We start from the raw sequence: 15,660 nt of genomic DNA on the forward strand, positions 1-15,660 counted from the left end.
GTTTGAATATTTGTGTATGTTATGGAATGCGATTCTGTGCTTTTATCATAACTGGTTTCTACTGGTTTTCTGCTGACTTTGCTTTTATCCTCATTCTGGACAATGGTGCCTTCATATTGCTATGGTGCTTACTTGGCCTTGATCTGTTTACTGGTACAGCTCATTTCTTAATGTCAAACTGTCTTTGAAAATATGTTTGTTGGAAGAATAGCTTTTTCATCTTGCTCAGTGAAAATGTTGTTTTTATCTCCAATTAGTTTATGCATGTGATAGCTTCAACAGAGACACAAAAAAGCCGATGTGTTTTGTCATGACCTGAGGTTATGAGTGCTGAAATCCTCATTTTAAAATGGGTATTAAAACTGGGTCTTAATATTTATATTAAAATTGCCTTTTTACCGATCAGATGTATCAGGAAATAGTCGATTACTATCACTCCGGATTCACCTGAGGGAGGAGCAGTGCTCCGAAAGCTGGTGATTTGAAACAAACATGTTGGACTTTAACCTGGTATTGTAAGACTTCTTACTGTGCTCACCCCAGTCCAACGCCGGCATCTCCACATCATGGCTTACAGGAATAGACAGGGTAGGTGCAGGTGAGAGGTTTCCCCTGGTTGGAGAGTCTGGAACCAAGCGACATAATTTCAAAACAAGGGGGAAGCCACTTAGGACGGGTCTCGGAGGAGACATTTCTTTACTCAGAGGGTTGTGAATCTTTGGAATTCTCTACCCCAGAGGGCTGTGGAAGCTCAGTCACTGAGTGTGTTTAAAGCAGAGACTGACAGATTTCTAAATCCCAATAACACAAAGGGATATGGGGACAGTGTGGGGATATAGGCGTCTTGAAGGGTGACATGAAGCGCTCTGATGTTATCTGTTGGGTATCTCAACTTGGAACACCAGTTTGCGGAGGTGTGTAGTTTTGTTTTGCTTTGGTATGAGAAACCCCAGTGAGAACAGAATGCCCAGTCACCATGGAGCAATTATTCAAGACTATTTATTAAAGTGAAGAAAAGACAAATACACACAAACAGGACAACTCTACTCTCACACAATTAAAATGCATGAATTACTAAACACCCACAGTGAACGTACCCTTGGTTACAAAATATATCTGCAATCCTGAACTCGGTAACACTTCCCCTGTTCCCCAAACAACATCCAAATTAAATAACCAGCTCTAGTTACCACACAATACAGGGATGATACTCAAGTCTGGGAAACCTCCTTCTCTGGTCCAGCAGAGGTATTTCAAACCGTCGTCCCGAAGGTTTTCTGCACTGCCTTGGCTCTAAGACTTAGAAACATGTTTGGCTGTAAACTTGGTCTTCATGCCGGGGGCTGGAACCTGCCTGTCTTTCTCTCTGAGTCTCCTCGATGTTAACTGCCACTCTTTGCCTCTCAGGGTCTGGTCAATTGTACCTTTTTTATTCATTTCATAGAATTTACAGTGCAGGAGGCCATTCGGCCCATCGAGTCTGCACCGGCTCTTGGAAAGAGCACCCTACCCAAGGTCAACACCGCCACCCTATCCCCATAACCCAGCAACCCCACTCAACACTAAGGGCAATTTTGGACACTAAGGGCAATTTAGCATGGCCAATCCACCTAACCTGCACATCTTTGGACTGTGGGAGGAAACCGGAGCACCCGGAGGAAACCCACGCACACACGGGGAGGATGTGCAGACTCCGCACAGACAGTGACCCAAGCTGGAATCGAACCTGGGATCCTGGAGCTGTGGAGCAATTGTGCTATCCACAAGGCTACCGTGCTGCCCCATTCCTTGATTATGTCTTCTGTGTATTTGGCTGTGTACCCCGATCAACTTCCTTGTCCACATATTAACATATGTATAGCTCATGGACCTTCCCCAATCTTCCATAATCTGTTTGTCTTCCATAAGCCATTCACATTTGATTCTTATCGAAACAGCTGCTCTAAACACGTTACCGGGGAGAGATGCATATCAATTGAGGACTTTGAATATTGTCTACTGCTGTCTCCAGGCAGATTTATGACAATGGCGGAACAGGCTCGATGGGCTGAATGGCCAACCCCTGGTCTTATGTTCCAATGATACAAAGATAGGTTGGAAAGTAAATTGTGAAGAGGACATAAGGAGACTGCGAAGGGATATAGATAGGTTAATTGATTGGGCAAATGTATGCAAAATTGAAAATAATGTGGGAAAATGTGAAATTGTCCATTTTGACAGGAAGAATAAAAACAAAGCATTTTGTCTGCGTGGTGAGAGATTGCAGAGCTCTGAGATTCAGAGGGATCTGGGTGTCCAAGAGCATGAATCACAAAAGGTGAGTACACAGGTACAGCAAGTAATTAGGAAACCTAATAGAATGTTATTGTTTATTGTGAGGGGAATTGAATACAAGAGTAGGGAGGTTATGCTTCAGTTCTCCAGGACATTGGTGAGACCACATCTGGAGCACTGTGTACAGTATTGCTCTCATTTAAGGAATGATGTCAATGTGTTGGAAGCAGTTCAGAGAAGGTTTACTGGACTCGTACCCGGAATTGGAGGCTGGTCTTATGAGGAATGATTGGACAGGCTGGGCTTGTGTCCGATGGAGTTTAGGTGACTTGATTGAATCGTATAAGATGCTGATGGGCCTCGACAGGGTGGATGTGGGAGAATTAATCAATTGGCATCACTTTAAAAGTAATAACTTGCCCACTGAAGACAGGGGAGCACTTTTTCTCTCAGAGGGTCGTGAGTCTTTGGAACTCTCTTCGCAAAGGGCAGTGCAATATTTTGAAGGCAGAGCTGGATAGATTCTTGATCAGGGGGTGAAAGGTTATCGGGGGTCAGCGGGAATGTGCAGTTGAGGTTACATCAGATCAGCCAAGAACTTATTGAATGGTGGAGCAGGCTCGAGGGGCCGAGTGGCCTACTCCTGCTCCTAATTCCTCTGTTATCACATCCTTTATAATAGATTGTAGCATTTTCCCTCCTACTGATGTCAGGCTAATGGGTCTGTGGTTCCCCGTTTTCTCTCTCCCTCCTTAAATATTGGGGTTACATTTACCACCTTCCAATCTGCAGGAACCATTCCAGAATCTATATAATAGTGAAAGGTGATCACCAATGTACCCACTATCTCTACAGCCACCTCTTTCAGCACTCTGGGATGTAGCGCATCAACGTTTGGGGATTAATTAACTTTCAACCACATTAATTTCTCAGGTACTACTTTTTCACTAATACTAATCTCTTTCAGTTCCTCATGCTCACTGGTCCCTTGGTTCTCCAGTGTTTTTGGGACAATTTCTGTATCTTCCTCCCTGAAGACAGACACACTGTTGTTTTTTTCTTTTTTAAATTTAGAGTGCCAAATTCATTTTTTCCAATTAAGGGGCAATTTAGCGTGTTCAATCCACCTACCCTGCACATCTTTTGGGTTGTGGGGGTGAAACCCACGCAAACATGGGGAGAATGTGCAAACTCCACACAGACAGTGACCCAGAGCCGGGATCGAACCTGGGACCTCGGCGCCGTGAGGCTGCAGTACTACCACTGCACCACCATGCTGCCCTGACACACATTGTTTAGTGACTCTGCCATTTCCTTACTCCCCATTATAAACTGTCTTGTCTCTGTCTGGAATGGACTCACCTTAGTCTTTGCTAATCTTTTCCTTTTCACATTCCTATAGGAGCTTTTCCAGTCGGTTTTTATCTTTCTCGCCAGTTTGCTCTCATATTCTATTTTCTCTTTATCAGTTTCTTGGTCCACCTTTGCTGAATTCCAAAACAAGTTCCCAGTCCTCAGGCTCACTACTATTTTGGACACTTTATGAGCTTCTTCCTTTGATCTCGTGGAATCCTTAAATCTTCTTGTTGGACACAAGTTTCATCACTTTTCCTATTGGATAACTGTTCCTTAAAATAATCTATATTTATCGTAAATATTGAATAATTCTTTAAATTCTTGCAATTGTCTGGCGATTGTCATATGTTTTATTGTAATTTCCCAATCTACCACAGACAACTTGCCCCCCAACAGTTTTCACACCCAGATAAATTAAACAAAAGAACCATGTAACCACCTTAGCCCACCTTCATGGCAATGTGGCATGACTTAGAGGGGTTCCAAACAGAAATGGTAACTGATAGATCTGTACTTGGTTTGTGTCACCGCACTCATATATCACTCGACAGAACATAAAACAGAGCTTCATGCATGAAGTAAATTGTAGCTTCATTCAGACAGTTTTCAAATGTCTCTGATCAGGTCAATTTGCTTGCAAATACAAAGTTTTAAAAAGTTTTTCTTGTCATAAGAACATAAGAACTAGGAACAGGAGTAGGCCATCTGGCCCCTCGAGCCTGCTCCGCCATTTAATGAGATCATGGCTGATCTTTGTGGACTCAGCTCCACTCTCCGGCCCGTACACCATATCCCCGAATCCCTTTATTCTTTAGAAAGGTATCTATCTTTTTCTTAAAAACGTTTAAAGAAGGAGCCTCAACTGCTTCACTGGGCAAGGAATTACAGAGATTCACAAACCTTTGGGTGAAGAAGTTCCTCCTACACTTCGTCCTAAATCTACTTCCCCTTATTTTGAGGCTATGCCCCCTAATTCTGCTTTCCCCGACCAGTGGAAACAACCTGCCCGCATCTATCCTATCTATTCCCTTCATAATTTTATATGTTTCAATAAGATCCCCCCCGCATCCTTCTAAACTCCAATGAGTACAGTCCCAGTCTACTCAACCTCATGTCATAATCTAATCCCCTCAACTCTGGGATCAACCTAGTGAATCTCCTCTGCACTCCCTCCAGTGCCAATATGTCCTTTCTCAGGTAAGGAGACCAAAACTGAAGACAATACTCCAGATGCGGCCCCATCAACACCCTATACAATTGCAGCATAACCTCCCTAGTCTTGAACTCCATCCCTCTAGCAACGAAAGACAAAACTCGATTAGCCTTCTTAATCACCTGTTGCACCTGCATACCAACTTTTTGCGACTCGTGCACCAGCACACCCAGGTCCCTCTGCACAGCAGCATGTTTTAACATCTTACCGTTTAAATAATAATCCATTCTGCTGTTATTCCTCCCAAAATGGATAGCCTCACACTTGGCAACATTGAATTCATCTGCCAGACCCTAGCCCATTCACCTAACCTATCCAAATCCTTCTGCAGACTTCCGGTATCCTCTCTGCACTTTTTGCTTTACCACTCATCTTAGTGTCGTCTGCAAACCTTGACACATTGCACTTGGTCTCCCACTCCAAATCGGCTAAGTAAATTGTGAACAACTGCGGGCCCAACACTGATCCTTGAGGGACCCCACTAGTTACAGGTTGCCAACCGGCGAAACACCCATTTATCCCCACTCTCTGCTTCTGTTAGTTAACCAATCCTCTACCCATGCTACCACTTTACCCTCAATGCCATGCATCTTTAGTTTATGCAGCAATCTTTTGTGTGGCACCTTGTCAAAAGCTTTCTGGAAATCCAGATATATCCATTGGCTCCCCGTTATCTACTGCACTGGTAACGTCCTCAAAAAATTCTACCAAATTAGTCAGACATGACCTACCGTTTGTGAACCCATGCTGCGTCTTCCCAATGGGACAATTTCCCTCCAGGTGCCCCGCTACTTCCTCCTTAATGATAGATTCCAGCATTTTCCCCACAACCGAAGTTAGGCTTACCGGCCTATAAATTACCCGCTTTCTGCCGACCTCCTTTTTTAAACAGTGGTGTCACGTTTGCTACTTTCCAATCCTTTGTCCAAGCAACTACAGATGACTGAGTTGAATTCAATACAGATTACAGTTCTTGATAATTTCTTCAAATCAAAATACACGATACAGAGAAGTTGGAAATAAACAAGATGACAGCTTTCAGAGCAGAGCACAGGAATAGCTTCAGAAATTAAGTAAGGTGATCCCCCGCGGGATGAACTGTTCAAAACCGGCACCTAGCTTTAAGGTAATTGGTATCGTTAATGTTCTGTCCCTTTTCTGTCTGTGATTGGGTCATAATTATTATAGTTCATTCGTTTGAAAGGTCTGTCCATCAAATTATGATATGGTGCGACTGAGAAATTGCTTTCTCACAAAACTTTACCCATTGCCATGGAAACTGGACTAGGAACGCTGCCCAGATTTTCATACCAACAAAATGTGTCCTTGCTTCTGCCTGGCCTGTTTTAATTGGATCATTCCCATGCTATTCAGCAGTTTTCACGGTCATGTTTGAAATGTGAGTTTAATAAACCATTTTACTTCTCAACCATTTCTTCCTTTCAACTAATTTCTTTTAAAAAGCTAGATTTCTATCAGTAACTCAATATCTTCTCACCTCCAAACACCCTTTCACTGTGAGTTTCTTGTAGAATTTGTGCCAGGTATTCACAACAAGGCTCAAAGTGCATCAGCCCATTGCAGGCAAAGTGGTGAGATGGTACTGGGACAGCACCGTGGTTAGCACGGCAGCCTCACAGTGTCAGGGGCACTGGTACGATTCCGACCTCAGGGGCTGTGTGTGTGTGGAGTTTGCACTTTCTCCCTGTGGCTCTGTGGGTTTCCTCCCAAAGTCCAAATATGTGCAGGTTAGGTGGATGGCCATTCTAAATTGTTCCTTGGTGTCCAAAAGGTTAGCTGGGGTTATGGGGAGAGGGTTGGTGCAGATTTGATGGGCTGAATGGCCTACTTCTGCACTGTAGGAATTCCATGAGACCAGCCAGTCCAGCAGAAAGAAATCATCAACCATCCTCATTGACCACCTGTCAGAATGAACAGAATGCAGTCCTGGATGTAACCGAGAGCAGAAACAATAGCAGCAGAATCCAACCCCTGGAGTCACTTGTGAATTTGTTGGTGAATCAGCAGATGCAATGCATCACAAAATTCCTTCCCACGTTGAGAGCAGATAAATGGCCTCTCCTCAGTGAAAACATGTCAGTGTCTCTGCAGGTGGGATGGATCACTGAATGCCTTGATCTACTCAGAGGAGGTGTATGGCTTCTCCCTGGTGTGAATCCGCTGGTGTGTCTGTAGGTTGGATAAATGATTGAATCCCTTCTCACACTGAGAGCAGGTGAACGGCTTCTCCCCAGTGTAAATTCGCTGGTGTCTCCGCAGGTGAGATTACCGAGTGAATGCCTTCTCACACTGAGAACAGTTAAACGGCCTCTCCCCAGTGTGAACTCGCTGGTGTGCCTGCAGGCTGTCTGACCGACTGAATCCCTTCCCACACACAGAGCAGGTGAACGGCCTCTCCCCAGTGTGAACTCGCTGATGTCTCTGCAGGCTGCCTGACTGAGTGAATCCCTCCCCACACTGAGAGCAGGTGAACGGCTTCTCCCCAGTGTGAACTCGCTGGTGTGTCTGCAGGTTGCCTGACCGACTGAATCCCTTCCCACAGTGAGAACAGTTAAATGGCTTCTCCCCAGTGTGAACTCGCTGGTGTGCCTGCAGGCTGCCTGACTGAGTGAATCCCATCCCACACTGAGAGCAGGTGAACGGCCTCTCCCCAGTGTGAACTCGCTGATGTCTCTGCAGGCTGCATGACTGAGTGAATCCCTCCCCACACTGAGAGCAGGTGAACGGCTTCTCCCCAGTGTGAACTCGCTGGTGTCCCTGCAGGTTGCCTGACTGAGTGAATCCCTTCCCACACTGAGAGCAGGTGAACGGCTTCTCCCCAGTGTGAACTCGCTGGTGTCTCTGCAGGTTGCCTGACTCAGTGAATCCCTCCCCACACTGAGAGCAGGTGAATGGTCTCTCCCCAGTGTGACTGCGTCGATGGGCTTCCAGCGCAGATGGGAATCTGTATCCCTTCCCACAGTCCCCACATTTCCATGGTTTCTTCATTTTATGTGTCTCCTTACATCTCTTCAGGTTGGAGAATCATTTGAAGCCACGATCTCACGAAGAACACGTGTACCGTCTCTCCCGGCTGTAAATGGTGCGATGTTTTTTCAGACTGTGTCTGTCAGTGCTCTGGAACACTCTCACTCGGGTGTGTCTGTCTCGATCCTTTTCCAGTCACACTGATGTTTAAAATCTTTTGAAGTCGACAGACCAGGCAAACATTTCTCCTTCTCGATTTAATGGCCAATGATATTCAGGTCCCAAGGAATCGTGTGACTCTGTCAGATCGAGACGTGATGTTTGAGATTTCTGTCTGTAATTCCTCCTCTCCCAATACCCTGTAAAAACAAGTTACAAAACTCATCACTGGCAGTACAGGATAGAAATTCAGAACAGACAATTCTAATTTTTATGGAACATTCTTTTCTCTCTCGTTCCCCACAAGCTGTAAGTCTCCATCCCACACACTCTCCCTCCATTCTCACTCTGCTGTATCTAATATTCACCCTCCCAATTCTCCTGAAGGTGCTGATTCAGGCTGATTTGACAGATCCCTGCTCACTGCTTCCTGTCCTGGACACAGAGATCATAATAAGTAGGAGCTGCAGTTGGCCATTCAGCCATCGAGCATGCTCCACCATTCAATGAGACCATTGGCCGATCGACCTCAGCACCATTTTCCCACACGTATCCCTTCATGTCTTCAATATTTATAATCTTCCCAATCTTACTCTTGAATATATGCGAAGACCGGGGCTCCATAGTCCTCTGGATTAGAGAATTCCAGAGCTTCACCACATCCTTGAGTGAAGAAATCCCTCCTCATCTCAGCTGTCTCTCCATTTTCCTGCCGGTTCCCCATAACCCTCGACTCCCTCGTCAATCAGAAATCTGTCCAACTTGGCCGTGAATATATTCAATGACCTCCAGACTCCACTTGTCCCTGTGGAAGAGAAATCCAGAGACTAACAACCCTCTGAGGAAAAAGATGACTGGAATGGGACCGATCCAAGACTTACAGAATAGCTCGACAGGGAGCTGGCATCAACTCAAGTTGTCCTTTAATGACTCTATGTCTTGAAATATATAATGTAGCTACAGTACTATATACCAAAACTAGAAATAATAATAACCATACTTTATTCCAGAACCACAAATAATATAGAACATAGAACAATACAGCGCAGTACAGGCCCTTCGGCCCACGATGTTGCACCGAAACAAAAGCCATCTAACCTACACTATACCATTATCATCCATATGTTTATCCAATAAACTTTTAAATGCCCTCAATGTTGGCGAGTTCACTACTGTAGCAGGTAGGGCATTCCACGGCCTCACTACCGTGTCCAATATGTCCAATCTGTGCCATCTAACAACACAACACTGTCATAACATACACCAGTGTATCATGGTGCAGACACACACACACACACTGATGGACACACAGCAAGACCAGTCAACACACAACACCGCAGCCAATCACCAGTTAGCACACTCACTATATAGACAGAGGGCATCAGAGTTCCCGCTCATTCGGGATGCAGCCTCTCAGAAGGACACAGCTTACAGCACAGATCTTCACCATGTGCTGAGTGCATAGACTGGTTAGGACAGGCATAGGTCTTTAGTTTAATCTAACATCGTGTTAACCCACAGTGAAAGTATGTTCAACAGTTTCTAACTTAATAAAATAATGTTGCACTATTTTAAGTGTTGGTGGCCTGTATGTGTTCCACGGATCCAGAGCACCCAACACAACATGATACCAGGAGTTGAGGGATGTTACAACTTTTTAGACCTACCTGCAAGTGATCTGCCTTCCACCAGCACACAGCCATCCTGCAAAATGGACAGCGTCCGCCCGCCGCTCCGCATCACCGGTAACCTAGGGGCCAACTGGAAGATATTCAAACAACGCTTCCAGCTCTACCTTGAAGCCACAGACCGGGAAGCTGCCTCAGACACCAGGAAGATCGCTCTCTTGCTATCCACGGCCGGTGAACATGCCATCCACATTTTCAATTCTCTCCCCTTTGCTGATGGTGAAGATAAATCAAAATTCAAGACGGTCCTCCTCAAGTTTGACAGTCACTTCAACATCGAGGTGAATGAAAGTTGAGCGCTATGCATTCCAACAGTGTTTGCAGGGTAAGGATGAACCTTTCCACTCCTTTCTCACCCACCTCCGCATCCTTGCGCAGTCCTGTAATTACGGGCCCACCTCTGACTCCATGATACGCGTCCAGATTGTTTTCGGTGTTCAGTCGGAACCCTACGCCAGCAGCTCCTCAAGGTAAAGCAGCTCACCCTAGCGATTGCCATTGAGACCTGCTTGCTACACGAACAAGCCATTAGTCGGTGTTCCCACATCCAAGCGGCTGAAACGGCGTGGCAAGATCCCCACGAGGCAGAACGGGTCCAAGCAAATCCAGGGCCTCAGCCTGGATGCGGGCGGCCATTTTGCGCACTTTTTGCGGACTCCTGTGCTTGTGCGCACCGAACGAGGGGACGGTGACGTCGACGAACGTACTGCGCAGGCGCACACCACGTACGACCGCACAGCGCATGCACGGTGGCGCAGCGAACGAGGTGACGGCGACGAACGTACTGCACAGCCGGGCACCATGTACGACCGCATCGCGCATGCGCGGTGGCGCAGCGAATGTACTGACACTACAATGTGCGGCAACAGTGGCTCCGCTCACTTAAAGCGGCAATGCCCTGCCAAATCCCGACAATGCCTGAGATGTGGCAAATTTGGCCACTAAGCTGCTTTCTGCAGATCAGCTCAGCCTGCCAACTCGTCGCTCCAGCCAGCCTCGCAGGAATGTCCGGGTCATTCAACCCACGGTCACCGAGTCCGATTCGGACCTGCTACTCGATATTGACACCGAGGACCCGAAGGTGCCTTTTCGAGTCGGTATCGTTACAAAAAACAGGGTGTCCCCAAAGCAAAGAATCCAGCCTCTATCGGTATACAGCATCGATCCAGACTATAAGTGGTGTGCCCCCGTTACGGTCATCGGTCCCAAATACGATTCCGCCTGCACACTGGTGCCTCCGCCAATCTCAATGCGCGGTCTGACCTCCAAAGCCTTTGTGTCAAACCGGCCATCCTGCCATCAGCCTGCCAGCTGTTAGATTATAGTGGCATTGCCATTGCTGCCAGCGGCTCATGCCAACTTGAAGTGACGCACAGGTCTCGCAAAGCCATCCTTCCCTTTTTAAATCGTGGGCTCCTCGAAAGCCTCCCTGTTTGGCGCGCAGGCATGCAAGCTATTGAACCTAGTTCAGAGAGTTCCCTCTCTCTCTCTCCTGCTGACGCATCTGCCTTTCAGGACACCGACTTCAGGGCGCAGCTCGATGCCATTATCAACCAGTACCATGATGTCCTCGAGGGCATGGGCACGCTCCCGTACACCTACAAGGTTTTATTAAAACCGGATGCCACGCCTGTGGTGCACGCACCTCGCAGGGTCCCAGCACCCCTTAAGGACCGCCTCAAGCAGCAGCTGCAAGACCTCCAGAACCAAGGAGTGATTTCCAAAGTCACGGAACTGACCGACTGGGTCAGCTCCATGGTGTGTGTAAAAAAGCTTTCCGGCGAATTGAGAATTTGCATTGATCCCAAGGATCTAAATCGCAATATTATGAGAGAGCACTATCCAATTCCCAAGGCCGAAGAGCTCACAGAGATGGCTCGGGCCAAGCTCTTCACCAAACTCGATGCCTCAAAAAGGATTCTGGCAAATCCAGCTGGATAAATCCAGCAGGAAACTCTGCACATTTCACACCCCCTTTGGCAGATATTGTTACAACAGGATGCCGTTTGGGATCATATCTGCATCAGAAGTGTTCCATAGGATTATGGAACAAATGATGGAAGGCATTGAAGGTGTTCGCGTCTATGTCGATGACATAATCATTTGGTCCACCACCCCGCAGGAGCATGTTAGTCGCCTCCGGCGCGTATTCAGACGTATACATGAGCATGGCCTCCTCCTCAGCAGGGCCAAATGCTCTTTTGGTCAGACGGAACTCAAGTTCCTCGGGGACCACATCTCCCAATTGGGTGTGCAGCCGGATGCGGACAAGGTAGCTGCCATCATAGCTATAAAAACACCAGAAGACAAGAAGGCGGTCCTCCGATTTTTGGGCATGGTCAATTTTTTAGGGGAATTCATCCCTAACCTCGCCTCTCATACCACGGCTCTCAGGAACCTGGTCAGGAAGACGACAGACTTCCAATGGCTCCCTGCCCACGAGCGCGAATGGAGAGACCTCAAGACAAAACTGACCACAGCCATTCTTAGCTTTCTTTGATCCAGCAAAGGAGACCAAAATTTTGACCGATGCCAGTCAATCCGGTACTGGGGCAGTGCTCTTTCAATGTGATCAGGCCTCATCATGGGCCCCCGTTGTATATGCGAACTTTGCTCAACACGGCATCCTGCTCACGGTTATGTCTGGGCAGCACGGTAGCATTGTCTGGGCAGCACGGTAGCATTGCTCTGGCTCCAGATGACAACGTCCGCGTCCATCTTCCGGATGGTGGCTGTTCTGCAACTGCTGTTGTCCTTCGGCAGGTGCCCCCCTCCCACCCCCCACTCGTTCCTGGTTCATCTACAGGATGGCTCTATTCTGCGCCGCAATCGACGCGTCCTTCGTCTCGTTCCACACTCGCCACGTGATCCTCCAGTGTCGCCTCGCCCTCCTGCTGACCCTGCCACAGACTATGCAGAGCTCCCTGTCACTCTGCCGCCCCCTGACTTTGACGCAGTCCAGCCCGCTCTCGACCCACCCTTGAGGCAGTCAACCAGAATTTGTCGCCCACCTCAGAAACTAAATTTATGAACTTTTCGAAATTATGGACTCTCTCAATTGTCTCGTTGCTTTGTTTGATCGTTTCCCTGGTTTGTATATAGTGTTGATCTCGTTACTCTTGTTGCAAACTGCTTCTCTGCACCAGGCACCTTCCCATGTAAATAGCTTAAGTTCTCATGTACGTAGTCCTGTAAATATGTCTTCGCACCCCACACGTAGTTCGGAACATTCTCACCACACATTATTTATTGCCACACACATACATTTCTTTATAAAAGGGGGATGTCATAATATACACCAGTATATCATGGTGCAGACACACATTGATGGACACACAGCAAGACCAATCAACACACACAACACCGCAGCGAATCACCAGTTAGAGAACACTCACTATGTAGACAGAAGGCATCAGAGTTCCCGCTCATTCGGGATGCAGCTTCTCAGAAAGACAGAGCTTACAGCACAGATCTTCACCGTGTGCAAGCTCTCTCCACAGATCCTCTTATAAGCTTACTAACCTTTTAAAAGTTAATTCGAACAATAATTCCCGTACCAGCCTCCACGAACAGGCGCCAGAATGTGGCGACTAGGGGCTTTTCACAGTAACTTCATTGCGGTGATAATGTAAGCCGACTTGTGACAATAAAGATTATTATCTCTAACCTTTCTCTTTTATGTTCTCTTGCAGGTCTGAAGCTCTTCACGTGATGATTTTGGGGGTTTGCCCTCAGTCTGGTCTCAGTAAATAGACCAAGTCGGATTGTAGGTAAAATCTATTTTATTCTAAACATCTTGCAAGCCTGACTCTCTCTGATAACAGCAGGACACCACACCAGAGTTCGTGAGATTTCCAGAGCAAGTGAGAACAAAGACACAAAGCATCTTGTTTCATATACATCAATGTAGCATCAAGTTACACACACACACGACCAAATAAGGTAACAATGGCAAATGTAAGGTTTTCATAGGTTTTCCCACATTCCTTGACCTAGCCATATAAGGGGATCTTTGCAATTACTGACCCCAATAGGTTCATCTCACATTCCTTAACCTTGAGGCCCCTTTCTCCCAGTATCCCCTGCAACAAACAAATGGTCCCAGTGGCTGCCCATCCCCCTCTTCATGCTTTGCGAAATCCCAGTTACAGGCAATTCCAGACTGCTACCCATTTTCTGCAGCCTAAGGTCCGCTACCCTAAGCCTCAATTCTCCTGTATTAGGATCTGCTCCTAACTTTGCCTAACCACTTATAGCTACTTATCCCATTCTAACACCATGCTCTTTTGTTCAATTCCTCACACATATCTTCTCAACTGCAGTACTACACTCCATATGCTCACCCATTGCCTGTGCCTATGTATTTACATTGTGTATTTATGTATGTTTTTTCATGTATGGAATGATCTGCTGGACTGCACACAGAACAATACTTATCACTGTACCTCGGTACACATGACAATAAAATGAATCCAATCCAATATTAATTTACTGTCCCCTTAAATGTCAGCCATCTCCTGGGGTAACCAGCCCTTTAATTGTGAACATTAGGAAAGAGAGCATCCTTTTAGCCAGACAAATAAATGTGTCAAGCTGAGGGAGTCTTTAAGAGAGAGAGAGACCTGGGCCAAGCTTTGCAGAGTCTGCACCCTCCCTGGATTCACTTCCTTTCCCTTCAGTTGCTGCAAGTGACCAATTGAAGGTGAGAATGAGAAAAGAAATGGAAAGGGGGAGGAAAGAAAGTGTTTGACTCACAGGTGCTGGAGGCAGGAGGGAGTTTCAGTCCGTGAGCAGCTCAATATCCAGCCACACAAAGCCCGCGCGCTGGTTCACTGGAGGACCAGAGTCCTTCCGGTCCGACAAGTCTTCCCTTTGACCTGAGCCGGGCAGAAGGTCTGAATTGAAGGCGCGCGCGCATGTTTCGGGGGTGATGCGCATGTGCAGGTTGGGTGGGGACCGGGACAAAGCGGCGCACTGACCATTGTGTGTCCGGGTCTTCCAGCCTTTCCCATTGGTCACCAGCTCAGCGCGGTTGGAGGGAAAAGTCACTTTCAACCCCACGTGGGGTTCCGCCCCTCATTGTGTGTCAGCGGGGGATTGACCAATGGAAAGCCGGGAGGACCGGAAGGACTCTGCTCCTCCAGCCAATTAAAGCTTCCCCATTGTCTGAATGCCGAAGCTGAACAACAAGCAAAGCTGCTGCTTTGAGCTAAGATTGAGCTTCGCACAGACTGAAACCTCCTCCTGTCTCCAACATCTGTGAGTCACTTTCTTTTCTCCCCCTTTGGCAATATCAAGGCAGATATTGCCAAAGCAACGATGCGCATGGTGGACGAGTCCATTCCCTTCCAGGTGGAGAGCGACATGTCAGAGGTTGCCCTCAACGCCACCAAGATTCGACACTCCTCAGTCAAAAAAGCTCAATCCATTGTGGAAGCTGTGCGGCACTGGAGGCACTACCTCGCTGGTAGGAGGTTCACCCTCGTCACCAGCCAACGGTCGGTGGCCTTCATGTTCAACAATACACAGCGGGGCAAGATCAAGAATGATAAAATCTTGAGGTGGAGGATCAAACTCTCCACCTGGAATTACGATATCGTGTATCGTTCTGGGAAGCTCAATGAGCCCCTAGATGCCCTGTATTGTGTACTCTAAATTTATTTTTAAAAAGGTATTTGCAGCAATGTCAAAGAGCATCAGCCCATTGAAGTCGTTCGACCAGCCACGCCAGGAGAAAGAAACCATCCGGCCAACCTCATTGACCAACTTTCAGAATGAACACAATGCAGTTTTCGATGTAATTGAGAGTAAAACAGTAACAACAGAATCCAACCCCTGTAATAACTTGTGAACTTGTTGGTGTTTCAGCAGGTGAGATGAAACACTGAATCTCTTCCCACAGTGAGAGCAGCTGAATGGTCTCTCCCCAGTGTGGACTCGCTGGTGTCTCAGTAGGGTGGATGAATCACTGAATCCCTTCCC

At 47.0% G+C, this 15,660-nt stretch overlaps 2 protein-coding genes across 2 annotated transcripts in view; one reads left to right on the top strand and one right to left on the bottom strand.

The window, feature by feature from the left end:
* Positions 1-983: 983 nt before the first annotated feature.
* On the bottom strand, positions 984-14,647 carry LOC140421891 (uncharacterized). Its single transcript, XM_072506858.1, has 2 exons — positions 14,434-14,647; positions 984-8,190 (listed from the first exon to the last, which is right to left on the bottom strand). The coding sequence occupies exon 2, from the start codon at positions 7,850-7,852 to the stop codon at positions 7,130-7,132; it is 723 nt and encodes a 240-aa protein (XP_072362959.1). The 5' UTR covers positions 7,853-8,190; positions 14,434-14,647; the 3' UTR covers positions 984-7,129.
* LOC140421877 (uncharacterized) overlaps positions 14,623-15,660 on the top strand; it is a 108,113-nt gene continuing 107,075 nt past the window's right edge. Inside the window, exon 1 of the mRNA XM_072506839.1 lies at positions 14,623-14,937. The gene's annotated coding sequence lies outside the window, so the exon portion shown is untranslated. The remainder of the gene's footprint in view (positions 14,938-15,660) is intronic.

This window comes from Scyliorhinus torazame, chromosome 5 (genome assembly GCF_047496885.1).
Source record: "Scyliorhinus torazame isolate Kashiwa2021f chromosome 5, sScyTor2.1, whole genome shotgun sequence".
Lineage (NCBI taxonomy): Eukaryota > Metazoa > Chordata > Chondrichthyes > Carcharhiniformes > Scyliorhinidae > Scyliorhinus > Scyliorhinus torazame.